This window comes from Liolophura sinensis, chromosome 3, assembly GCF_032854445.1.
Source record: "Liolophura sinensis isolate JHLJ2023 chromosome 3, CUHK_Ljap_v2, whole genome shotgun sequence".
Lineage (NCBI taxonomy): Eukaryota > Metazoa > Mollusca > Polyplacophora > Chitonida > Chitonidae > Liolophura > Liolophura sinensis.
In genome coordinates, this window is record NC_088297.1 from 14,652,330 (window position 1) to 14,678,822 (window position 26,493).

A 26,493-nucleotide genomic window follows, 5' to 3' on the forward strand; every position below is an offset into this window, starting at 1 on the left:
TTTTAACTCAAGTCAAAATTTAAAAACTCTGTATTATGCTTAGATTTTGGTACTGGTAATTTCAAATTTGGATGCATTTGTCTTAACATAAAATTGATGAAGGGGGCAAGATTTTACTTTCTAAAGCCCAAATTTAAGCTTTAAGATCGTATTTCAAATTTTGACTTAAGTCAAAAATGGCTTAGTGGTATCGACCCCTGGCTTCATGAAGTACACTTAGCTATGTAAAACCTTTAACACCACGACAACGTATATTGTAGAGGTATGAAGCGTACTTAACACTAAGTATGCTTCATGAAACCGAAGTAGGTAGAGTGATAACATGCGAAAAGGTTAAAAAAAAGTAATAATAAAAATGGAGCATGTGATGGCACCTGTTAGTTTTTTTTTTTTTTTTTTTTTTGCTTCTAGCAAAAAGATAATGGACCACAAAACAAATTTTGCCCTTCTTAAATTCCAAAAACTAGAACTGATAGATCTTCCTTGAGATAACCCGGGTTACAAACAGAGCACGTGTCTCATGAGCATCTATAAAATAATGACACAATGTCTAAAATAAAAGTGAATATTTGAACTGCTTTCTCTCTCACAACTAGTTCAGATTCATAAGTCCATGAATCTCTAAGTAGATTTAATTAGTATAATTGAAGCCACGTATGTACGGCTCTGAGTCTGACGCAGTAATTTTTTAAGAAGGTTCTTGTTTGGCAGAAAGGTGACATAATGATAAGTCCACCAATTGTAATCGGAAATGGCAAATATCAAGTCCAGGTTTCATTCTCGTTTAGGGCTTGTGTGTGGGGTGGTTAAAGAAGTAGGGGTCGGTTGAAGGGGTGCATAGAATGTTTCATGAATTACAGACCAGAAGTCAGAAAAAGGCGCCCTGACGAGATTTACGGGGATTGGGTATCCATTTTGAAATACTGCTTGTGTGTCCAACTTTATAAAGAAAGCTGTTATGAGCAATGAACTATTGGCAAGAGACACACTTTCATATGGTCATGAATGTTCCAGCGGATAATTGCCACCCAGAGTTTTTTTTTTTAATTCAAAACTAGCTTTGCGACACGTCAGCAGCTTTTAGCTGAGTTAAGTCTCTGTGAGGCGTAGGCGCAGTCACATCGTCATGGACGTCACTTCCGGGCGTGGATTCACTCTGGGGCACGGGGACTGCTTTTGGAGGGGAAGGGGGAGCAGAATAAATATCAATCCCCTGTTTGAGGAACATTCCTGGGTCTAACATATGGTTCCGGTTAATGAGCGTCTCCACACAGCGTGACGTAGAAGGCGCTGTTCCTGACGTCACCAGGCCGCCAGGGGAGCTGTTGAGCGCGGCCAGTACCGCCGAATTATGCATCTGATATACTGAGTATGATGACGTCACTGGCTTAATGTCTGAAATACAACGAAGTTAAAAAAAAAAAAAAAAAAATCAGTATTTTGTGACATCCGTATAAAAAATGTAAGCTATAAAAATGAAATAATAACTGGGGAAACTCTCAACAGGCCTGATTTTACAATGAGTATAATTCTCTTGTAAGTAAATATGGACAGAGCGTGCAGAATCTCTGGCACTTTGCTTCATGATTGTATCTAATTCCGTTTAACAAGAAGCTAGGGGCTATATATTCATCGTGTTACATTAGATTACCACGTTGGATACATGAACAGTTGCAATCAAAGCGCAACTGACATGCAATTTTGTCATCAACAAGGTATCCGATTTGACTATTGATTTCGCTAATTCACCTGGAACTACGCCTTTACAACATGATCGAAAACTGTCGACTATTTCTGTTTGCATGATACGGTCCTAACTTCGTACTTCATATATTTCTTTGTTCTTTGGTGGTTTGTGTTAAACGTAGTTTAGGATTGACCTTGTGATTATTGAAGGTCAATCTAACTTGACGGCTGGTTTACGAATGCCTGTTTAGACACATAGATTCTCACTCCATCCAGCATTATTAAGTGCTACCGGCGATTGGCTGTTTTGTCAACGAAATTTCCTGAAACTTAGGCTTAAGTAAATGACAAATATATTTTTCAGTTTTCCTATTGAAAAACTTTGCTGGTTTCTTCCCACAACTCTTGTACTGAGTGCTAACGGCGATTGTATGTTCTGTCAATGGAATTTCCATAAACTTCTTTCAGTGTCAAATACATGTTTCAGCATAACTTTTGAAAAGGACTGCCAATGATGACTTTATAAGCCATTCCTTGTGTAGAGAATTTGCAGAAACTTTAATAGTTTAGTTCATTGACAAATGCATTTTGAAAAGCTTTGCAAAGCTTCGCCGAACACTCACCATGTAAAGGATGCTCCTGACAAATATCCTTCACAGGGGACTTGGATTTCGTCGGTGTCTTCGGTTTTCTCTTTCGGGTTTGGATTCCGTCTTTTTTCATCGACAATGGTCGGTTTACCTGACAATAAAAAAAGACGGCTCAATGGACAATGGTTGTCAATGGGCGATAACTCCTACTCAGGATGAAACCGTTTTTCCACAAGGCCTATAGATCAGCGCAAAGCTACAATACAGGTTTAAAGGGACTGAAAATTCTCACCACCAAAACATACGGATATAAAACAAGATAGTCGCCAAAACTACAAAGCCTGACCAAACTTGGACTTGACACCAAGAAATAGGGGCATTTGTCACAAATGACACAAAAGAGAAGTGATGAATTTTGGAGATGGGTAGTTCGCTATTAAGATATAATCTTAGTACAAAGTCGAACAAAATAGTTAATGTAATATCCGTTCAGATAATGTGTACTTGTTGAGAACGGCTCAAAGCACGATGATCAGGGGAGATAATTCCCACTCACGATGAAACTAAGTTTCTACGCGTTTAAAGCAATATCTCAAATATGCAGGAGCCTTACTTCCATAGTTAATAAGAAACAATCATGCAGCGTAAACTAGCCGTATAAAGACCCTTGACTTGAGAAATGAAACCAGTGGCAGCTTTAGACACTTTTCGTGAAAATGTACCTGATGTAGTTTATAATATAGTCCACACGCATTGCAAACCGGCTCGCCCTCTGTATTCCTCCGCCACAACGTTGTTGTCGTCGTATTACAGTTGGCACAGGATAAACCCATCCTTCGATTACTCGCCTGAAGCAGACCATCGTGGGGATAATCTTCAAACAACTATATATTAGATAAAACAGTTATCGATTATTCATTCGTTCATTTATTTATTTGATTTGTGTTTTGCGCCGTAACAAAAAATATTTCCCGTTTTGGGGAGCATTATGGTGGGAGAAAATCGGACATGGCCCGGTGTAAATCCACGACCAACCACAGGTTGCTGACAAACCTTCCCACGTAAGACTGGAGAGGAAGCCAGCATGAGCTGGACTTGGTGAGAGGGTACTGTTATTTCATTTAGGCCCACACCAATAGGTAATGCACATGAACTTGACAAATCTCATCACCTAACTCTTGAGTCTGCTCATACGCCGAGAGATGGATTCGATCTCTTGTCCTCAGTGATCAAACGGTTTAGGTGATTCTGCCAACAATTACAGCTTAGTGTTTTTTTTATTGATGTTAAACGTTATACTCAAGAAATTTTGTCTTATACAATGACGGACAGTATATCGTGGGTGAAAGAAACCGGAGACTATTGCCATGGTTTATACTGGTAACCAGTTTATACTGGTAATCGATTTATACTGGTAAACGTTTATACTAGTAAACGGTTTATACGGGTAAACGTTTTATACTGGCAAACGTTTTATACTGGCAAACGTTTTATACTGGTAAACGGTTTACACTGGTAAATGTTGTTTTTTTCACACAAAGGTACAGGCGTGCACGACTTAGAGTCAAAAATGAAAAAAAATGAATAGGTGGAATCATGGCTATCTTGAAAAATCCGGTGCCCTACAAATGGTATAGCCTCATTCATTGTCAGCTAGCCACTGAAAGGCAAGAAGATGATGGCAACCGCTCGGTACACCCAACACGAAACAGGTTTGCGTGATAGATTTAAAACTCACCTTCTCATACTTGACTTCTGTATATTTTTTTCTTTCTTCAACTTCCTCCTTTTTAATGGATATAAAATGATAAAAATAAAAAATAATTTAATAGAATAATGAAAACGCTCAACAATAAAAAAAGAAACATGAAAAAATGCATCAGCAAATCAATCAGCTTTAAACAAATCAATCAGCTTTAAACAAATAAATCAAACAATTCGAACTTTCGTTCGCCTATCACACAGAGTGTTAAGGATTACATACCTTTTGTGACAGATTGCACAGGTAGTGTGACAGATTACACAAACAGTGTGATATTACACAAGCAGCGTGACATGTTACACAAACTGTGTGACAGGTTAGATAAGCAGTGTGACAGATTACACAATCAGTGTGACAGATTACACAAACAGCGTGTCAGGTCACACAGGCAGTGTGACAGGTTACACAAAGTTTGGCAGATTCCACAATCAGTGTGACAGATTACACAAACAGCGTTTCAGGTCACACAAGCAGTGTGGCAGGTTACACAAAGTGTGACAGCTTACACAATAAGCGTGACAGATTACACAAACAGTGTGACAGGTCACACAAAGTGTGACAAATTTACACAAGCATTGTGACAAATTTACACAAGCATTGTGACAAATTACCAAAACAGTGTGACAGGTTACACAAGCAGCATGACATTACACAAGCAGTGTGACAGGTTACACCAACAGTGTGACAGATTACACCAACAGTGTGACAGATTACACAAACAGCGTGTCAGGTCACACAAGCAGTGTGACAGGAGGATATAAAGTTTGGCAGATTACACAATCAGTGTGACAGGTTACACAAACAACGTGTCAGGTCACACAAACAGTGTGACAGGTTACACAAAGTGTGACAGATTACACAATAAATGTGACAGATTACACAAACAGTGTGACAGGCCACACAAAGTGTGATAGATTACACAAACATTGTGACAGATTACACAAACAGTGTGACAGGTTACACAAGCAGCATGACATTACACAAGCGGTGTGACAGGTTACACAAGCAGTGACAAGTTACACAAGCAGTGTGACAGATAACACCAACAGTGTGACAGATTACAACAACAGTGTGACAGAAAGAACAATTTTGGACATCTGTTTCGAATTGTCTCCCTTGTTCCTATCCCTTATTTTGACAAGGTTGTTTTGGCTTTATAGAAGGCTGTATATGCCTCAACAGCTTATCTCACCTCTAAACTTTGAAGGTTTTTTGCATAGGTGGACAAAATATAAACTTTTGAGGTGACCTAAATCATCATTTGAATTTCATACAATTTTATATGCAGGAAACCTAGATAGTCCCTCCCTCTGAGCTACAGCTCTCACTCACCAGACGTCGCTGTGGTTTGATTGGCGGTCTGTTTATCCCATTCATTTTGTGATACAGCCCGCATGCGTTGCAGAGGTAATGTCCGGTTCCGTCTCGCCGCCATAATGGAGTGGATATGGCGCCGCAGTTGACACATTCTCGTCCTTCTCCATAATAATCTCCCGGTTCTGAGGGGAAAAAGAAACAAGATGAGAACCAGTCTTAATCTGCATAGTCTTCTGTTTACATAGCCTGCCTTTGCGATGATGTTTTGTTGGCGAACTAGTAAGATTTATTCATGGCAAGAAATTCATGGCCACTTTGGACCGGATTCGCCATTTCGCGGGCAAAGGTACAGCATATAGACACCAACGTTTTTCTCTGTGTTGTACGTCTTAAATTATATTATACGTTAACCAGTTTTTGGCAGGGAAGATTCCACTGTATGCTAGGCCATTGCGGATCATTGTGACGCACAACAAATAATGATAACAATAATGATAACAATAATGACAATAATAATGATAACAATAATGTTAACAATAATGATAGTAATTTAAAGTCACTTGTACAAGTTCTAAGGCAACTAAGACATCTATAAAACTTCGTTATAACGTGATCAATGAGACAACTCTTCCTTTTTCTACACTCAATGATATATCAAAGAAGTCCTATTTTTGTGGTTCTTTAACGAATCATGCATTTGCCTCGGTTCTTTGAAGATCCAGCCATAACTGTAACAAATCTCTTTAAATGGTTCTTAATGGTTCCGAAAGGGTTTCCATATGACACCACGCCACCAAACATCTTTTGATTCTTCATAGCGCTCATATTTTTATGTGAGACTGGAAAGACCTGCATGAATATCGATGTACGACTTGCAATCTCCACAGCAAAACTAGACTATGAGAGCATTTGGACGAGAAATATTCAGGACGCATGTTAGAATATATTAAGTTGTGTCAGACATTATAAGAAAACCGACTGTTAAAGAAGAAGCACACGTACTCTCAACAATAATGTAACCATCTATGAAAAGAAAATGACGTCTATGGCGAAATGGACCAAATATATACAAGAAGTCTCTGAAGTGTGTATATACTCTCCAAAAAAAAACCCGAAAGGTAACACATGGTGGTGACACAACATGTTAAGATGAACGTCCACTTTTGACTTGGTCTCATGAAGCGCACTTAGCTAAGTAACGTACGATGTACAGATATGAAATTCACTTAGCTAAGGGCTACTTAACACTATGTGGGCTTCATGAAACTGTGGCTTGAAAATGACGGCTTACGAAATTAACTACTCCATTTTGAACTACAGAATCTATGCGTCGAAACAGAGATTCGTATATCAGCCGTCAACCAATAAGGACGTTCCTGGTCAATAATCACAAAGCCAATTCCCCAAAACAACGCATAGCACAAAACACCAATGCACTAAGAAAGTATGTGAAGTACGAAAATAAGACGGAATCATGAACGAGAAGCTGGCAACACTTTGCAGTAAGACGCAAGGTATATTCTAGACAACTGAGTGAAATCAGTATTCAAATCGTGTAGCATGATAGAATATCACTGATCGGTAACAAAATATGTATCTCAGTTGCGCGTTGATTGCAATACAATGAACACCCGTCTATATACAGGTATATACAGGCATAAAGTAGACATTTAACCCCAGGTTAAGCGGAATTAGACACACATATGAACAGAGTGCCAGAGATTCTGAACACTCTGTCCATATTTACTTACAAGAGAACTGTACTCGTTGTAAAACTTGCAGACTGATAAATGACATGTTACAGTTCAACTATGCTTTACTTTTTGGAACCCTATATATTACCTGTCTTCAATGTACTTTAATTAGTTGAATTTCCTCAATTTTATTCTAATACAGGATTTTGTAGATTTGGCCCAAAGTATATGTATAAAAGAAGTCAGAGTTATAAAAATGTTAAAAAGGAACGCCTTTGGGTATCTCTTTCTGTTTCTAGATCTCTCTTTCTGCCTATTTATAGGCATTTTTCATAATTTCTGTTCCTATAATGGCGTGCATACTTATTAACATTTAATATATGTTTCTGTTCTCTTTTGAGGCATATTTTTTTTAATATAAATTTTGTTTTCCATCTAGATTTTGTGTGTTGGAATTGCCCTCTGAGAATTGTACATGTTTTCGTGGCCATTAACATGTACTTTAAATACTGCTTGGGTAATTCTTGTCGATATCGGCGACCTTTTTACATTTTTTAAACGATTATTTTAAATTTCGGTGAGTGTTGTGTATTTGGCACAGCTGATGTGTACGTGTATACACCAAGCCTCCCCTGCTGTCTTCACACAGATATAGGGTGTTGTGTATTTGACACATCTGATGTGTACGTGTATACACCAAACCTCTTCCTGTTGTCTTTACACAGGTATACAGTGTTGTGTATTTGACACATCTGATGTGTACGTGTATACACCAAACCTCCCCCTGCTGTCTTCACACAGATATAGGGTGTTGTGTATTTGACACATCTGATGTGTACGTGTATACACCAAACCTCTTCCTGTTGTCTTTACACAGGTATACAGTGTTGTGTATTTGACACATCTGATGTGTACGTGTATACACCAAACCTCCCCCTGTTGTCTTCACACAGATATAGGGTGTTGTGTATTTGGCACATCTGATGTGTACGTGTATACACCAAACCTCTTCCTGTTGTCTTTACACAGGTATATGGTGTTGTGTATTTGACACAGCTGATGTGTACGTGTATAAACCAAACCTCTTCCTGTTGTCTTTACACAGGTATATGGTGTTGTGTATTTGACACATCTGATGTGTACGTGTATACACCAAACCTCCCCCTGCTGTCTTCACACAGATATAGGGTGTTGTGTATTTGACACAGCTGATGTGTACGTGTATACAACAAACCTCCCCAGCTGTCTTTACACAGATATAGGGTGTTGTGTATTTGACACAGCTGATGTATCTATATACAAGAAACGTCCCCTGCTGCCTTCATACAGATATACGACCAACTTGTCAAATGTTATCACCGATTTTGACGTTTTCGTGGTGTTATCGCCGACAAAGGTTAACAGTCAATTGATAAAAAAATCCTGTCTCTGCATTCTGTAGGTATATACAGGCATAAAGTAGACATTTACGGTTAGATAACGCCCCGACTTCAAGTGGTTCTGCTTCCAATTCACGCATTGTCAAACGTCTCATTCAAAACAGATATTCACGTGAAGCCTTTTTCAAGAGGTGATTTATTTAAAAGTTTGACTATATATTTAAGCCAGCTTGTTTCATTTTGTTTTTCTAAACGTTATTTGTCGCCAAAATTCATTGTTTATCATAAGTGTAACTCAACTTACCAAGCTGTTAGTTTAAAAAAAAAACGTGATTTGGTTTCAGTAAAATTTATTTTAAAACAGTTATATCTAATAAAATGTTTCTTCGCCAGAATTCAAAGCTTGGCATACGCTTGTACATATGTAATCCCACAACTTAAACTGAAATTTATAATTTTAGATAAAAAAAATGATAAATACATTTTACACACTGAGCAAAATTATTATTCTTCAAAAATTGTTTCTTCGCGAATAATTCCCCAAATGGAGCTGGTATATTTCGTCTTCAATAAAATTTGTTGAAAATCAAACTTACGTCTTCAATAAGCTGTTTGTTTACCAAGATTTAACGTTTGCCATATTCAGAAGTGTAATATCCCAAATAAAACTACTCCATGTTGTTGTAAATGAAATGTATTTTCGCTTCAATAAAATTTTTTGATGATCAAAAACTTTTCTTCGCTAAAATACAACTTCTGTCATACATATAAGTGTAATTCTCAAGCTAAAACTCCTAATTTGAAATAAAATGGTATTTGGCCTTCAATAAAATTTTTTTCAAAAAAAAAATCCCCAAAAAATAAAAACAGCAAAAAAAAAAAACAAAGTCATATTTCTTCAAAAAAAAATTCACTTCGCTAAAATACAACGCTTGTCATACATATAAGTATAATTTCCTGACTGGAGCTTCTAGCTTTACATGAAAATTATTTTGGCTTCAATAAAATTTACTGAAAAATAACAATACAACAATGATAAACTTTACTTTCTGTTTGAATCTGATTGATTTAAAATATTACAGTCTTTCTTTTGTTTTGATTTCGGATATTATTATTCGAAACCCACAATTTACTAGCTTTCATCACGATATGGCTGAAACACTGTCGGAGACATCACAGTAGTGCCATGATAATTCATTCATTTATTCTTATTGTCAAAGTTCACACATTAATAGATTTTCACAAATTATTATAAAAATAATGTCCCAGTCTACAATCTGAGCTGAAATATTTTCAAGATAAGGTTTTTAGCCGTCAGATTTCTAGTGATTTGGACTTCTTATGCCAGACAGGTGTCTATTTCAATCGCTCTTTTTTATTCGACATTTATTTATAGATATCTAACAGGACGATACAACAGATGAAGTTCTTCTTCTGCGGCGTACATCAGCACGTGGGCTTTTGTAAAACGGTAGACTTCAGTGCGCAGTTGTTCAGAAGTGTATTTAATTGTAGTTAAGCCCAGTATTAACTTTAGTCTGGACTAAAATCTCATTAGTTTTGTATTAGGTCAAGAATGGTATTAAGATTTATGTCTAGCTTAACTTTTAATACACTTTTAAACAACCAGTCCCAGTGTAATTTTCAATGTTGTGACTCTCTAGCGGGCTACTTTTTTTATATAAGGTCATTAGTTTATCACGTAGTCAATTATTTACTATTTAGAGGATTCATTATACAGATTATACAGCACCTTCTGAGTTGACTGTAGAGTGGAGTTATTGCGCGTGAACAAATTGTTTGGGTTTCCAGCCATATTGTGTCGAATTCTAACAGGGAAATCGTTATGGTTTTGCATTTAAGAATAATGGTGTCCAAAATGAGAACAAGTACGAAACAGACGGTTTTAAAATAAACTAAAACGTAAAAGAGTAAAACCAGTTTGAAAACCACCTTATATACAGATTGTTTACAATATTTTAAAAAGCTTTGGCGTGCATCATTCAACTTGGATGGGGAAACGCCATTACAAATTAATCACCTCCCCCCCCCCCCCCATTTTAAAAAGTTAATAAAAACATCCATTAATATTTTACAGTTTTCACCTTGCATCAAGTCTGTCAAAAAGTTGAAATATGATGTCAGTTGTGCAGCACCAACGCTGAACATCCAACACACTCGGGTTCCAAGTCGATCAACAACAAGCTAGAGTGTTTCTGTCTTAACGTTAACGTTTAAGAAAATGGAAAATTAAGTGTCATCCAAGCAGCCTTATACCTTGTCATAAAACGGCGACGTCAGGGCTTCAAGTGGAAACTCGAAAATGTCAGACAGGAAGCCTAGTCTGGCATGCAATTATACACCGATCCCAAACTTTATTTTGCCAATATTTGAGTTCTTTACGCGTAAAGCGATTAGTAAGTACTCATGATTTGTTCCCATGCCTGACAGAATAGTATGCACATAGCTCTATACCTCGACTTATAACTTGGGCCTACAGGGTCCGGTTGTTCAAATGTGACTTGAGGCTTAATACCAGATTTAACTTTAAGTTTTTTGTCAGCTTTTTACTTAGTCCAGAATTATTGGTCTAACGGTAAATATATGAACTAAATCCTCTCCAGTTATACTTGGCTTATGTACAAATATATTCGGACTCTTGCCCACCCCCTCCCACTCTGAAACTGCTTCCTACTTCCCTGTAAAGTTATATGTAACATTTCAGTTTTAACAGAGTAAACTGCTGTGAACGTTTCAGAAATGTAGAGAATTTTAGGTCTATGTTTCTTCCGACTTCTATTCCATCCCACGAAAAAGACAGTACACATGAGGCATGTCCTACACGTTAAATGCCAATCGCCGATTTCGGGAGGGCATTCAGAGTAAAATCTGACCGGAACTAGTAAACAAAATATTTAGGTCAGGCCAGTTCGGTGAAATAGACCGGCTGAGCAACCCGCCAAAACTGCAGGTGCGCTTCCCTTACTCTCCCCAACCCCCCTAACGACGCCCCCTTTACATTTGCCAATTTTATATATAAGCTCTGATATGCACTCAGCCTATTTCACACTACGATTTTCAGCCCTCACGGAGCGGATACCTGACGACGCAGAAATGTCACTGTAATATCAACTTTGACCGCATTATCGATCGTGCCGTACTACAAGGGGGTTGTCGGTGACACGCCGGAAATAGACTGTTTACTCAGTGAATCCACCCGAGTTCGCCTTCAGGGACTACGTTGCTTGATTGATTGTCGACAAAGAGCTCGTATAGGCTTTACTTACTTCAGCCAGGAAATTCCTACCTTCCATTAGTCTCTGGCAGACCTATTCATCAATGCTGGATATGCCTGATCTCATTGACTGCTGATTTAGCGTAGTCATCAATGATATTTATCTATTTGATTGGTGTTTTACGCCGCACTCAAGAATATTTCGCTTATACGACGGCGGCCAGCATTATGGTGGGTGGAAACCCACGACCATCCGCAGGTTGCGGAAAGACCTTCTCACGTATGGCCGGAGAGGAAGCCAGCATGAGCTGGACTTGAACTCAAAGCGACCGCATTGGTGAGAGACTCCTGGGTCATTACGCTGCGCTAGCGCGCTAACCATCTGAGCCACGGAGGCTCCCAGTCATCAATGAAACGTGATAATCTGATACTCACTATTACATGTCATCTGTTAAAAACTTTGGACATTATTTCCCCGTACAAACCCTGGTTGATAAAAAATTACAAAGTACAAAAAAGTGATAAAAAGTACAAAATAAACTTTCAGCTGTAGAAATGTAAATTCGATTTTGATTCTGGCAGTGCAAGAGTGATTGTGAAGTGAGCAAAGTTTACCCCTATCACAATAATAGACAGAAAAAAAAATGTAATTTTCTTATAAGTATAATATGTTTCCTTTCCTCTTTATCTATTGTCCGCTTCATTTTTTTGTTTCTAAAATTGTTTCATAACCTGCAAACCTGTACATGTACATTGGACAATATCTATATTCTTGAAAAGCAAAAATTTAAACAAGGAGAGGAGCCATAGAACTTAGAAAAAATGTATAAACTTGAAAACGTACAAAGAAGGTACGTCCAGCAGAGTTAAGACTACATATTATATGCTGAGATCTGAGCCAAGGTTATAAAATAATTTTACACGCAAAGACTTAATCTGTTAACTTTAATAGAATGTTATTGTATGTTATTGCAGCAGATTATTCTCAATGTTAAATATAACACCTATTCTATTCATTCAACATAAATATCCTGGTAGACTAACAGGATGTTATGTTGAATATGACAGAATATTGCGTGATAATAACAAAGTACATTATGGCATCACTCCTACAACAGACTTTCTGCTAAAATTCACAGATTGTAAAGCATTCTTTGTCAAAGGTTTCCAATGTGGAATAAACATAGCTACAACATTCCAACATACCAAACGATGTCTACAATACCATCCGCTTTAATGTCGGTGCTTCAAGCAGCAATTTCTCTGAGCGATTTTTGGCTTAACTCAAGATTTTAAAGTTCAACAAATTCAAATCGCCACTGTTTTGTTTTAGCTTAACACCTTGTTCGGGGTACCCATTTTCAACTCCTAAAGTCAACAAATAAGGATTAATATTTTTGTATATATATCCAAACCAGCATTATGGAAAGAAAACCCAAATCCCAAACGCTGTGACCCATTACGCGTGAGAATATAAGTTAAAATTGTCACATCGCCGTGTTCATTGTTATTTAACAGAAAAATATATATTCTCAAAAGCCAAAATACTATCCACCAGATCATGGGAAAGTGTAAATTGTGCAAGTGCTTTTAATTTGTTACCTCTATTTTCAAGGAGCACGGTATATAGACCCATTGTTGGACACATGCTTTATACAGTGTGTGAAGTTTTTATAGTCCAGCAACCGCAAATCATTTGGTACGTGTGGCCAATATAAAACACATCTGAAAATCGTAAACGTCAATCGCATAATGGCCGGGAGCTGGCGGTGTCTTGTTGACATATGCTAATGTGTTTAGCATACACGAAATTTACAACAGCTCCTTGTGTTACATGCCACCGGTTCACGTCGCTGGCGATAAAGGAGCAACTAAAGCTATATTTAGGCCTACAAAATCAGGTACTCGGGTTTTAGACAAGCAACTACTAGTATATAATTAGACCAAACTTCCATTGTACACGTGATAGCCGTTACAACGGTTTGCAACGATGATAAATGAATGAATAATCAAATTAAAAAACAAACACTAACAAATAAAGCGCGGTCCAAAACGTCGCCCTGTATAACAGGCTTTCAACGAATTAGGCCTTTGCAAAATAGTATAGGAACACGGTAAAAGTGAGGAATAATTAATTTTTAGCCTGAATACAGAAATAGTAAATAAGTAAATAAATCATTTAAAAATACAAATGGCTGATCTAAATAATCCAACAACTCTTAACCAGTGTTTGTCCAACAAAACTATAGTATATTTGGATAAGTTAATACAGTTCTTGAGTCGTCGCGATAGTAATCCCTGACACAAAACGGCTTAACACAACACTAAAGGTAATGTATAATGAAACACTCAATCTTAACAACCCTAAGGATTCCTTCGTCGTCATATGACTGAAATATTGTTGAGCACGACGTTAAACCTCAAACACTCACTCACTCAATCTTAGCAGGAACTCCACTCCATTTAATCTGATTATCTGCCATAAATGCAGATGGGAATTTAGCCCCAATTGTGTCTAATAAGAGTTGGTGTCTTAATAAGACAACGGCCTCATTTAAGAAATAATTTTTAAATGTATTTTATCAAATTAATACATATACAAATTCTAATTATCAATATCATACTGTATGCACTATCTTATATGGCATTTATGTCTCTGCAAAGTAGCTCAGCAGCTTTTCTTATGTCTCTTTTCTTCGTTTAAACACGACCTCATATGATTGTCTTTAAACAGTAAGGTTTGTAAATCAAGTAGGCCTTTACACTTATATGAACAAAATGTAATCCAATTTTATATTTGATAAATAAAAAATAATAAAAAAGAATCATCAAAATTTTTAACTAACGATGTCACATTTATCAACGTATACTCTGACTGTTGTAATCCTCTCCATATTAATTTTGTATGAATTATCCAGTGAAGTGTTTTTGTACATGTCTAAACAGGAAAAGCAGAGAAACGAACCAACTTAAGAAAAATCAATACAGCTGTATTTTATCCAGCAGTTTAATCGATATCACCCTCAAAATGGAACTTTGTTATTCCCTTGAAGGTAAAGCTTTTTACTCCTTTGGTTTTTTTTTTAATTGAAGGTTATAAAATCAAGTTTATTAGCCTGTACACAACGTTGTTCAATAAGAAATAACCGTGTTGTAAGGATGCGTACGCATGCGTATTGACCTTGAGGTCATTGTGGTCCACTAGGTACGAGTTATACGAGACTACATGCTACTGAAATGACTGGTGACGATTAGATGGCTACTCTTATAACTTAATGTCGAACTGCTTTTGAGGTTTATAAAAGTATCAATTTAGCACACATGAAATATTAAATAATATTTTTTTAACAACGGCAAAATTTAAAGAAAATTTACATAACATGAATTTTAAAAAAGTCCAAACTTGTAAATGGCAAACGCCACGATATGGCTGAAAAATTGCCGCTTTGACGTTAATCCATAATCGTTCATTTATTCTAACTTGCAAAATGTCTAAAATCGTATTCAACTCAAAAGATGACGAGATAAAATTTGGAATTAGAAAGAAAACCGTTTTCAATCAGAATTATAATTTGTCGCTGATATATGCAGGAAAAATAAGGGTGTTCGATTGATAAGATTGATTGTAAGATTACAACAAAGTATAAATATAACACCTTTTGTGGCACACATTACAACTCACATCGAGACTGGAATGCTACATATCAATGTATAGTAAGCATACAGATCTATGAATCTATGTGTCGAAACAGAAATTCGTATATCAGCAGTCAGCCAATAAGGACGTCCCAGGTCAATAATAACACAACCATTTCCCAAAAGGGCGTTTAACGCAAACCACCAAAGAACTAACAAAGTATAAAGAACGAAAATAGGATGGATTCATACAAAGACAAGCAGTCATCAGTTTTCAGTGATGTAGAAAAGACGCAAAAGTGTTTTCTAGGCGACTGAGTGAAATCCGTATTCAAATCGTGCACCATGCTCAGCAGCGCTTTGATTGCAACTGTTCATATATCCAACGTGGCGATCTAATTGAATACGACGAATAGGGAGCCCCCACATAATGAATACCTACATAATCAAACGAGTCTGAAATTTTTTTTTTCTTTTTTATGTCGAAGGGATTCACAATCTTGACTTTTGGACAACTCGAGGTTGCGTCAATAAAACACGTTGAATGCTCAGCTGTTACTGAAATCTTTCGACGGATTGGGTGGGTGACAAGACAAGGGTATCAAGGACTTGTTTGGGACCAGAAGGCGGTAGTTATGTTTACCTTGGGATATAAAGCTTTAGTCCTGTGGCCGGAACTATCTTATCTATGCGTTCACACATCAGCTTAGCTTCTATCTGATTAATACATTGGCCAAACTATCCTAAGTTTTAATCCCCACTGCATTTTGTAAATGTACACAGCAAACTTACATGCTGGCTTGCTACAGGTGACACAGGGACGTGCACGAGTTTACATATATGGAGGAAGGCAGACGACCAACCGAGGTGTCACGTGATTCCATCGCGTGAACACGTGAATATGTTACTCATAAATTACCTGACATGTCCAGGTCGCACCTGGTACAAGCCCTGTTGTTAGAGGTGCATTCTTAGGACTAGTCTTGCATGGTGTTTCACGGCCTGTACACATTAGGCAATGCTTTTGGCAAATTAAAAGCGCAAGTAACATTTCTGAAGGAAATTAAATTAGTAATTTTTATTTATTCAACAGTTAGTTATAACACTAAAGGGAAAGCTGTGATTTGATTGATTAAGAATTTTTGGGAAACAGATTAATAAAAATAAACATGTTTTTACTAAAAGCACAGTTATATCAAACATCGGGTTTTCTAAAAAGGATTAATATCTACATTTTCTAACAGCTAAAATTATAACAAATAGCAAAGTTCCAAATTTCTAGAAAAGTGTTGATTTATACACCTCTGAAGTACTAAAAGCCAAAACAATCATACAGATTATACATAGTATTAAGGAATAATATCTTCAATCATACACATTAATAAAAGTACTGCATTCATTTTAAACACACTGATATTCGTGACTTTATTGTCATTTTTGTACTTAATGAGAGAAAATTTGACGGCAAAAATTTTGCAAGAGCAATAAATACTGGGCGATAGACCGGTGTATGATTCCAGGAAACTGAAGCAACTCAGAGCAACTGACAATGAGATGTGCTGCAAAATAATTTTGAAGAAAGACTACACGGAAATAATGGTGTCCACATATACATTGTCACGTAAGCTCAAAACCAAATTCACCTCGCCCCCAATCCTGCATTTGAGAATAAGGAACCGTTTGAATATAGGCCTGTACCGTTATACCTTGGTCAAAATAGAGAAATGTCCCAAAACAAAAAATAATCACAATACCAAATTTTCTTCACAAGTACATCATATGTCGGTGAGATATTCACACGTACATCATATGTCGGTGATGTATTCACACGTACATCATATGTCGGTGATATATTCACAAGTACATCATATGTCGGTGAGATATTCACACGTACATCATATTTCGGTGATATATTTACAAGTACATCATATGTTGGTGAGATATTCACACGTACATCATATGTCGGTGATGTATTCACACGTTCACACGTACATCATATGTCGGTGATATATTCACAAGTACATCATATGTCGGTGATATATTCACAAGTACATCATATGTCGGTGAGATATTCACACGTACATCATATTTCGGTGAGATATTCACACGTACATCATATGTCGGTGAGATATTCCCAAGATTGAAGGGATGCACGTCAACACAGTCCGAGCTTGCATACACGTAGCCATATATCTTATAGCAGGGAAATGTAGGCTGATCAACATTTTATGATTTTATTTTATTTTATTATTTTATTTGAAGTCATACATTTAGTTTAATTATAGGTGACTTGTTTTATGTCCATTGCGAGACAAGCGACAACTAGACAGTTTTTTTTTTAGATTTTGCCACATCTTGAACTCACAGTGGCAGCATTGGTGTAAGGCTTCTAGGTCATTGCGCCGCGCTTGCGTGGTCTTGTCTTGTACTGTATAGTATTATAATACATGATATAACGAATATCGAATTAAAACTACCCTAAGATTTTTGGCCAAAATTGTTATAGCATGCTGCATTTTAACTGTGACTGCAAGTTAAATTCACAATAAATCCAAATATACCTATACTTAATTCGAGAAACACGTGTCTGTGTAAGTTTCCCTGTCAATCATGAACATTTGGACCTTCAGAAATACAGGTACATGTCCATGCTACACCTGTAATAAATCGCAGCATCGCGACGATAGACAGGTTAGTGGATGAAACTAAACTTTTTTTATATAGAGCCTGGAGAAACACCTTATTTTGCCAGGTATGCCTAACAAAAAACACGAAGTGTTAGGCTTTCTATTTAAGCTACTTGTCAACCGCACAAGTTACAAAATTGTCAATTTGGTTCGATCTCTCTGAACTCTGGACCAGTGACGTCTGATAAATTACAGTTAATATCCCTATGTGTTTTCTTACCTAATTCTACTTAAGCGATGGTGCTGACTGTGTGTGTGTGGGCAGGGATGGGTGGTTGTGGGGGGGGGGGGACGTACCGTTTGTTACTATTCATAGGCATGTACATAAACAGTTCGAATAAAACCCTAACTAGGGTAAATTGACGGTGCCCGATTTCGCCGGTTGCGTGTGACCATTTGCCAATTTTCACACTCTCGTGGCTGCTCTGGTTTTACTCTTTATGTTGTGAATTCTTTTTTATATTTATTAGATGTCACTGAGCAGCAATGATATCAATATTTGTGTCATTTGAACTGGGTTTGCACAAAGTTATTGGTAAAACATGAATAGAGGCAATTTACAAAGCGTTATCAAAATATAATCAACGTGGTCGCTGTGAGTTCAATTCCAGCTCATGCTGGCTTCCTCTACGGACGTACGTGGGAAGGTCTGTCAGCAACCTGCGGATGGTAGTGAGTTTCCCCGGGCTCTGCCCGGTTTCACCACAGTAATGCTGGCCGCCGTTGTATAAGTGAAATATTCTTGAGTACGGCGTAAAACACAAATCCAATAAATAAATATATCAAAATATATCATTGGAAAATGATGACTGTTTTTCTTTTGTACGGTACTTGCTTATAGTTCCTTCATTTACCAACTGACGCACGTTTAAAACAATCTTTCAAACTTAATTTTTTTTATAAATTAGAAATTTGACTTCAGATTTCGGATCCTGATTTTTCATGTCCATTCCAAAGCAATGTAATGTCGTTTTTGATCCCATTTCTATTTCCCTTGTGTTAAGATGGTCACAGTTTTACTGGTATAAGTTCTAAATGTCGAAAACATGACAATGTTACAGCAACACGTATATCTCAGAACTGCTGATTACATGTTGTATAAAATTACATTATCAGGCTAAATAAACGTATGAGACGATTCTTTCTAGAGTTCAAAATTTGCGACGTCGTCCCTTGTCTATAATGCTATGTGAATATACGCTGTACAAACTTTAAATTGTTCATATACTGTACTGTTCTGTTCTATGCTGTACTTCTTTAAGTACATATATTCTCAAAAAAAAAGTAATAATCTTTTAAATTTTACAGGAAGTCTGTTGTTTGAGTGATTGTGTATTAACACAACGTAAAGATTCTATAAGACTAACAAGATAATATGACATCTAACACAGCCTTATGTTATTACAACAGGATACATTCTAGCATCTCCCAGACAACAGATGTTAAAATTAATAAATTCATGGATTATTTTTCTTTAGTGTATAAACAATAATAAATGTGTTAAACATTGAACTTTTGGAGTTAAATCTTAAGGCTGTACATTTTTGAAACTGTAGTCCCACAAATACTTCCTCATTTGTACATTTGAAGAGTTTACATGGCAGAATGATATGTTCTAGGAAACAAAACTAGACAGCTTCGGCATGCTGCTCCTATACTGCCGCTCGTGAATAAAGCATATAGAACATTTACGTAAGTACTTGTATAGTTATGGATCAAGCATAGACTAAAAGCGGTCAAATGAACGCGGATGTACTTCACTAGAACTGGGTGACATAAATCACTCAGAAGATTACATCTAACTGCTTTTTTTTTTACACCTTTGAGGGCTCAATAAAATTTATTCACCACTGCATGTTTGCTCTGAAACCCGAAGTTTTCATTGCAGTATGGTACACCTTGTGCAAGTGCAAGTGAACATTCATACAAAAAGGGCATTGCAGTACGCGTCTGCAATCAATATGCTAATTTTTAAGATGTATATGGATAAGTGGATAAATTTTAAAATAGATGTAATAATGAACAAGAATACTTCAACAAAGATATACTTTGTAATATAAAGAAAATATGTTTATTGTAATATTTAATAAGTATCTTATTCCTTTATTTATTTATTTTTACTTGTGTGTCCATCAAAATGAATATAGATGTTTTTGAAATTTTGAAATATTTTTAGACTCATCACGGGGAGGATATGGGTAGAGTCAACTAAAATTTCGCTGTAGGTATTTGTAAATTTGTAAGAAAATAAGAAAAAGTTTGATGTCAGGAAAACAATTCTATGGAATGGCAATATTATATATTAACCTGATTTGCTCACAGATCCCACCACCTATAACGAAATAAAGCTATATAATAAATCTTTATGTAGTCAAATTAAAACTCCGCTAAACAGAATAATATATTTGTAACATAGCAGAAGTTTAGTGTACTGTATTCATTTGTTACATTTAATGTTTATATCTGTTGTCTTTAATGGATATTTTTATATGAATCCACTATGTATTCAACTGATTTATTGTTATAACGCAAAAGATGCACGAAAGTCACATTACACTACAGGAAATAAAACTGTATAATATATACATATTGAAAATACAAACATTGCATTCATAAAACTCATGTCGTTAATAAACTTCCGCAAAAGATTAACTCCTTAATGAGATCATGGCAAAGATAAACGGATTCTTTTAGTCGAGGAATCATAAATAATCAGTTCATACTATAAAGTATTAGAAAGCATGTATGGTTACGTAAATCTGATAAGTAACCAGTTTTATTCCAAACATAAATTACTAGAAGAAGGTGTATTTATTTATTTATTTATTTATTTATTTATTTATTTATTTATTTATTTATTTATTTATATATATGCATATAACTGTTCAACTTCATTGCTTGATAAAAACAAGACGTTCGAAATTGCAATCGGAATACAAAGATGTAGGAAGTTGGGAAGGCTCGTTTTTTATCCTTTCAGTTCTCCACATCAGAAAAATTCTACTTATATATGTATGCATTTTTTTTTTCAAACCAAAATAGAACCGACTGTTCGTATAAAACATGGTAATCAGGTAAAAGATTCCATAATCAAACAGTGTTTAACGGTCAAAAAATAATATTCTGAAAGGAACCCAACACATATTTTGTCAGATACATGTATGTCACTGTTTGTGTTTTGCATAGAGACATGGTAAAGGCAATAAAATGCGGACTGTGCAAAAACTTCCTTTTTGAGTAGCCTTAATTTTCTTTATGGGTCAAAACACAGATTCAGCCGTCAACAAAAAAGAACGTTCTGGATCAATAACCTCAAGATCATTTCCCAAACAAGGTTCAAAACAAACCGCCAAAGAACTAAGAAAGTATATAAAATACGAAATAAGGACGGAATCGTACAAAGAGAAGCAGTCAACAGTTTTCAATGATGTTGGAAAGACGTAAGGAGTGAAACACACTCACCTCTTTCAATTAGTGCTGCCCTCTGTTCCTGAGTTAAGGTCATGTTACTGTAGGAACTCCAAGAGGCGTCGGGGTTCATGTAACTACTGTACGAGACCCCCGAAACCCCAGAATGGCGGGGGTACGGCATGGAATAGCTCTGCTCACTACGGGAAGACAGGGGAGCCAGTGTGGGGCTGAGCTGAGAGCTGCTGGCGGGGGAAGTGTAATAACGGGATGGGGAGTTGTTGGAGGGGCTGTAGAGGTCCGTCTGGAGGGGCCACATGGCGGAGGATCCAGGGGATGCCGGATGGGGCACAGAGGAGGGGTGGGGGGTAGAGCTGGTGTAGTGCGCCGGCATGGAACTGGCCCTGGGGGCGGAGGGAGCATACAGAGATGTCATGGTGGCCGAACTATGTAGGTAACTTCCAGGAGTTGTGTCCGTGTAAGCTGGAGGCTGGACTGTGATAAGGCCCGCTCCCGTACCCCCGGGGTACATGGAGTGGGTGGAGTGGATTGGGGAGCTGGTAAGGGTGGTAAGGCTACTGCCCGGCCCGGACGGTGCCCCCACATGATAATGGCCCGCCAGAGTGATGCTTGGACGGTCCAAACTGTTGAAGAAACCCTCGACCTCCTCTGTTGGTAGAAGGTGGCCTGCACTGTCGAAGGCCAAGGGCACGTTGTGCGTCGTTAAACCGTGTGGGGCGTGCAAATGAACACCGCTCCCGTTGGACACCGTCGTGAGGGACACAGGACCAGGGGACGGACTGTCCTCGTTCAAGTGGGTGTGCGACACCAAAGTCGGACCCAAGGCTGATGGTGGTGGCGTGGGACTGTGACTAGGGGCATGGTTGTTTAGCGGTGTGCTTCTCGGATTGGAAACTTCGCCCCCGGACTCCGAATGATGGCTGCCTGGTGATCGCGGTTCTTCCTTAATCACACAGACGGAAGGGTGGGAATGCGGGGGCGGAGGGGTTTGTCTCCACTCTTCGTCAGACCGAGACATCGTCCTAGCTAATAAGGCTCAGTTTTCGTAGGTGTTCCAGGGTTAAAGAACATTACAAATAGTTTGTGGACGTTTAAGTGCAAGCCTTTTTCACTTCGACTCCTTTCTTTTAACTTGCATATCATGTATTACCTCGAATTGAAAACCCAACACAATTGCCTTATTAATACCTTCCGCCTTCTGTATGTCCTGCTTAGGGAAAAAAATCGTTCTGGCTTTTTTTCCCTCCTCGTTCGGTGAACCTTTAACTTCCTTACTCCTTCAGTGATTCACGTACCCAAAAGCAGAATGGTGTGATGTCAGCAGGCTTCAGGTCTACAGACTTCTGATTTACGGAATTCAGAAAAGTGTTTTATACTTAATTCTTCCCGTTGGAAATTTTTCAAGTCCCTCCTCAAGGGATTCTGCAACAGCCAACGACACGCCAGAGACTCTGAAAGGGCAAAGGTTAACCATGATGAAGTGAAGGAATACAGTATGATACTCATCATAAACAGGAAAAAGTGAGGGATGCCGCCAAAAACAGCGGCGCAAGCGCATTTTAAATATATTCTCAACCGTTAAGAACATTGCTATTCGAACAACAACGCCGTCCTGTCAAACGGATCCTCGACCCCACAGCAGCTATGAAGATAAGTGACATTTTAGAGAAAAGTGATATGTGTATAGACATTATAGAGAAAAGTGGCATTTCTCTAGATATTATAGAGAAAAGTGACTGTTATCGGAGGCCTCAGTTAAATAATCTTTAAAGAAATTTTCATAATTTGATTTTTGGAACTCCCGGTATACAATAAAGAGTTATAATGGAGCTAGGCTAAAATTGTCCAACTCATAAAGACTGTGAAAATGGTTACTGTTTATACCCAGAATTGCCTTGTTTGCATTTCTGATAGGAATTATTAAATACAACTACTATGAACACAGATCGGTCAATATGCAGATCTCTTCGAGATGACACGTGTAGTTGAAACATAACTCGCTACAGGTCAAAACCTTGCAGATTACATTTAATAAGGATTTTTTTTGTTTACATGTACAAATTATACAATTAATGAAGAGATGAAAATATTGATGAGACCACGCTTGGATATGAGTTATACAGTTATATCTAGGCCAAGTATGTTATTTGATGGTTAAACATTAAGCATTACTCAGCGATTACCATGCAGACAATGTGCATTAAAATTTTATAAAACAGTTTCAAATATAAAAGACTATGTGGCATACAGGGTAAAATCAAAACTGCGACGACAGTGTGATAGTTTACACATGGTCACGCATAAGCCTGTTAAATACAGTCTCTTGCCAATGTACCTTAGACAAGATCTTATTCTGATTGTTCACGTAAATGCGCTTAAATAAATGCCCACTTGACGGCATGGCTTAAGCAGTTAAACATGCAGTAATGTTAATTGCAATATATTAGACGTCACTGGCCTAGGCTTACTGAAAATGGCGTGCTGTCATCACATTTAACATAGAATAGCAATATGCAGGTTAAAAAAACGAATAGTTTCCTTTTCACTGGGCTTTGATTCTGGTCCATACAGGGCACACTTCTTGTATACACCTTTTCAAAATCAACAAACTATCTATATACGAATTGTCGATAATCCGGGTTTGAACCTTAATCTTGTCCAATGTCTCATTTACCTTTTGCAGTAAGCGTAGCTAAAATATTGCCCAAGCACTCTCGTAGCATCTTGTTATACAGAAAATCCAGGAAAAATGCTAATCCACGAGTTATGTTGCATGACTCCATAACCTTGCTCTTGAACTCTTCCGCAAGCAAGACCTTGCTCAAGAGAGCTCTCCTAAATACGGCTCCAGTAAGGTAGACGCGTACATATATACTTGACTGGGTATGTATCCACGGCCTGCCCAAAAGCAATGTCTCTACATGTAATTAGAGAATAAAATTAGGCCATTCGGCAATATAAAACAACAGAGTCTAATTTTAATGCCGAGTTTTTACGACTCTGGGCTTGTCTGCTGGCATACTGATGTTGACCCGCTTACAAGAGAGCTACATAAGCTCTTCTGGCAAAAGCGCTTCTACTCCAGTGAAACCCAGGCAAAAAGGGGGCAGGGCGAAAGTAAATATGAATTGTAAGTATGACAAATATGTCAATGAAATGAAACAGCCCTTGGCCGTTTATAGGACAGAGTCGTAAATTATCCCGGGTGCATGCTATATAGTAATGGGTTCGGATATCCAATATGGCCGCCCGGCGTCAAGTGCACTGCTTTTACCTATAGAAACCGCAGTTTGGCGGGAGCGTGTCCGGAAAGTCAAAAAGCACTAGCCCGATTTTCGGCCTCATCCGAGAATCACTGCTCCAGAAAGCTCCAAAATCCCAAACAGCCATAATCATTTTTTTCTTCATAATCTGTAGATATTCTATGTCCAGTCTGCACGGCCTTTGTTTTCCCTAACCAACAAAAGATCTGAACTAGAGCCTGTTGTAACGTTGACGAGTGCCGTGCAAAGTGATCAAGGTATTCGGAGCACTCCTAAACAGGCGATGTGGGCAACACGTAACGTTAGCATTTTATCGCTGTTTTAGCACCAATAAGAAGGCAGCTGGTGCTATATCAGGATAGCCGGCGATTTTAAATGACACGAAACTGGCAAAAGCCTTGATAAATAATCAGGATAATATATAGACAAATCTCCGAGGCTGTCTCAACACTAATGATAAAATTAGATGTAGATTTGGTGGGGGAGAGATAGCCAAGTTTGGCAAAGGGTATCTTCCTTTGCAATTATCCGGTATTGTATCCAACGCCGTGACATTCTGCTCAGATTACATGTGACATACAATACAATTTGATTCGTACGTTTTTGGTGAATGAACGGTGGTTGTATTTGAGATGCTATCCGGACGGAAATAGTCCCGGGCTGTAATGGCGGCTTTACTGCTCTTGGGTTTACCTGCATTAATGTACAAAAAGGTAACAGAGCCGACCGGGGCAGGCGGGCTGTACGGGGCTTAGGGGAAAAGACCTTGATATACATAAGTTGAAGATAGCTTACCTGGTGCGTTGATCACAGAGCAACCGAGCTGATGTGCCTCGATAAGATATGGATGGAAGATAAAAGCTGTTATAAAGGTGCGTCCGTTTTATCGTGGGAGCGAGAAGCGCTAGGGCATATAGAGGGGGACGAAGGTCTTTGCCCGCCTGCTCGCACCGCTTGGACGTTGTCCCTGTTTTGTGTGCGCCGGAGCCGTCTAGGTACAACGTCACCAATTCTGAGCTCTGAGGTCGAAAACAACGACACAGAAAAAAGGGTTCGCCGCCGAAGCCGCCCTATTTTCTGTTGTACCGTGAGAATCGCACTTATGGTTCCTGGTAGGATTGGACGCTCCTGCAAAGGTGTCTCCCGGGTGAAGTCTTGAGACACATTTCAGTGGCGTCTCTAGTCCCGTGTCAGAAGTGTAAGGCGCGGGGGTCGCGGATACCGTGTGAGATTTTCACATGTTGCCGCCGTATGCGGCCTATTTCAGCATATAACACTTATTTCCAGGTGCGCTTTACATTCGTGTCCCAGTTCCAACTTTAAGAAAACCAGTGTTCAGACGTCGCACTCCAAAGCTCTCAAACTTGTTAAATGAAGTTTCTTCAAAGTGACGAACAAGAAATCCGGATTCGTAAAAGAAGCGCGACGATAGCTCGTATATCCGTCTGGTGAATCCACGGTATTAGTTTTCAGGAAGTGTCTTGCGCATGCACTATTAAAATATTATTTCCTTTCGACTGTGGTGGAAATGGCAAAAATGTCCAACCTTTGAAAAACCAAATCCAGTGTCAACTGCCCAATTTTTCGCTGAAGTATTGAAAGGATCGCCACGCGGCCTTTATTACGTAACGAAGACAGGTAGATCAAACTTTGTCAAAACAATGGCCGATCTCAGGCTCTTGGGTCTGCTCTATATTCCAAAGGTCGCGTAGACCTGGTTCAGGGATTCTCTCCAACGACCAGGTAATCGGCAGATAAAATCCACTTGAAAGGTCAAAACGTTCAATACATAAACACAAACTTATGACTATCAAG

The 26,493-nt window shown here is 38.0% G+C and overlaps 1 protein-coding gene across 2 annotated transcripts; it reads right to left on the minus strand.

Moving 5' to 3' along the window:
• Positions 1-396: 396 nt before the first annotated feature.
• On the minus strand, positions 397-26,493 carry LOC135464056 (transcription factor GATA-6-like). Of its 2 annotated transcripts, none has more exons than XM_064741532.1 (7): positions 25,474-26,493; positions 21,449-22,866; positions 5,371-5,537; positions 4,015-4,062; positions 2,999-3,124; positions 2,310-2,427; positions 397-1,395 (listed from the first exon to the last, which is right to left on the minus strand). In XM_064741532.1, exons 2-7 carry the CDS (start codon positions 22,431-22,433, stop codon positions 1,055-1,057), a joined length of 1,785 nt encoding a protein of 594 aa, XP_064597602.1. In that variant the 5' UTR covers positions 22,434-22,866; positions 25,474-26,493; the 3' UTR covers positions 397-1,054. The 2 variants fall into 2 exon arrangements, with proteins under 2 accessions (XP_064597602.1, XP_064597603.1); XM_064741533.1 differs by lacking the exon at positions 25,474-26,493 and adding an exon at positions 24,090-24,172.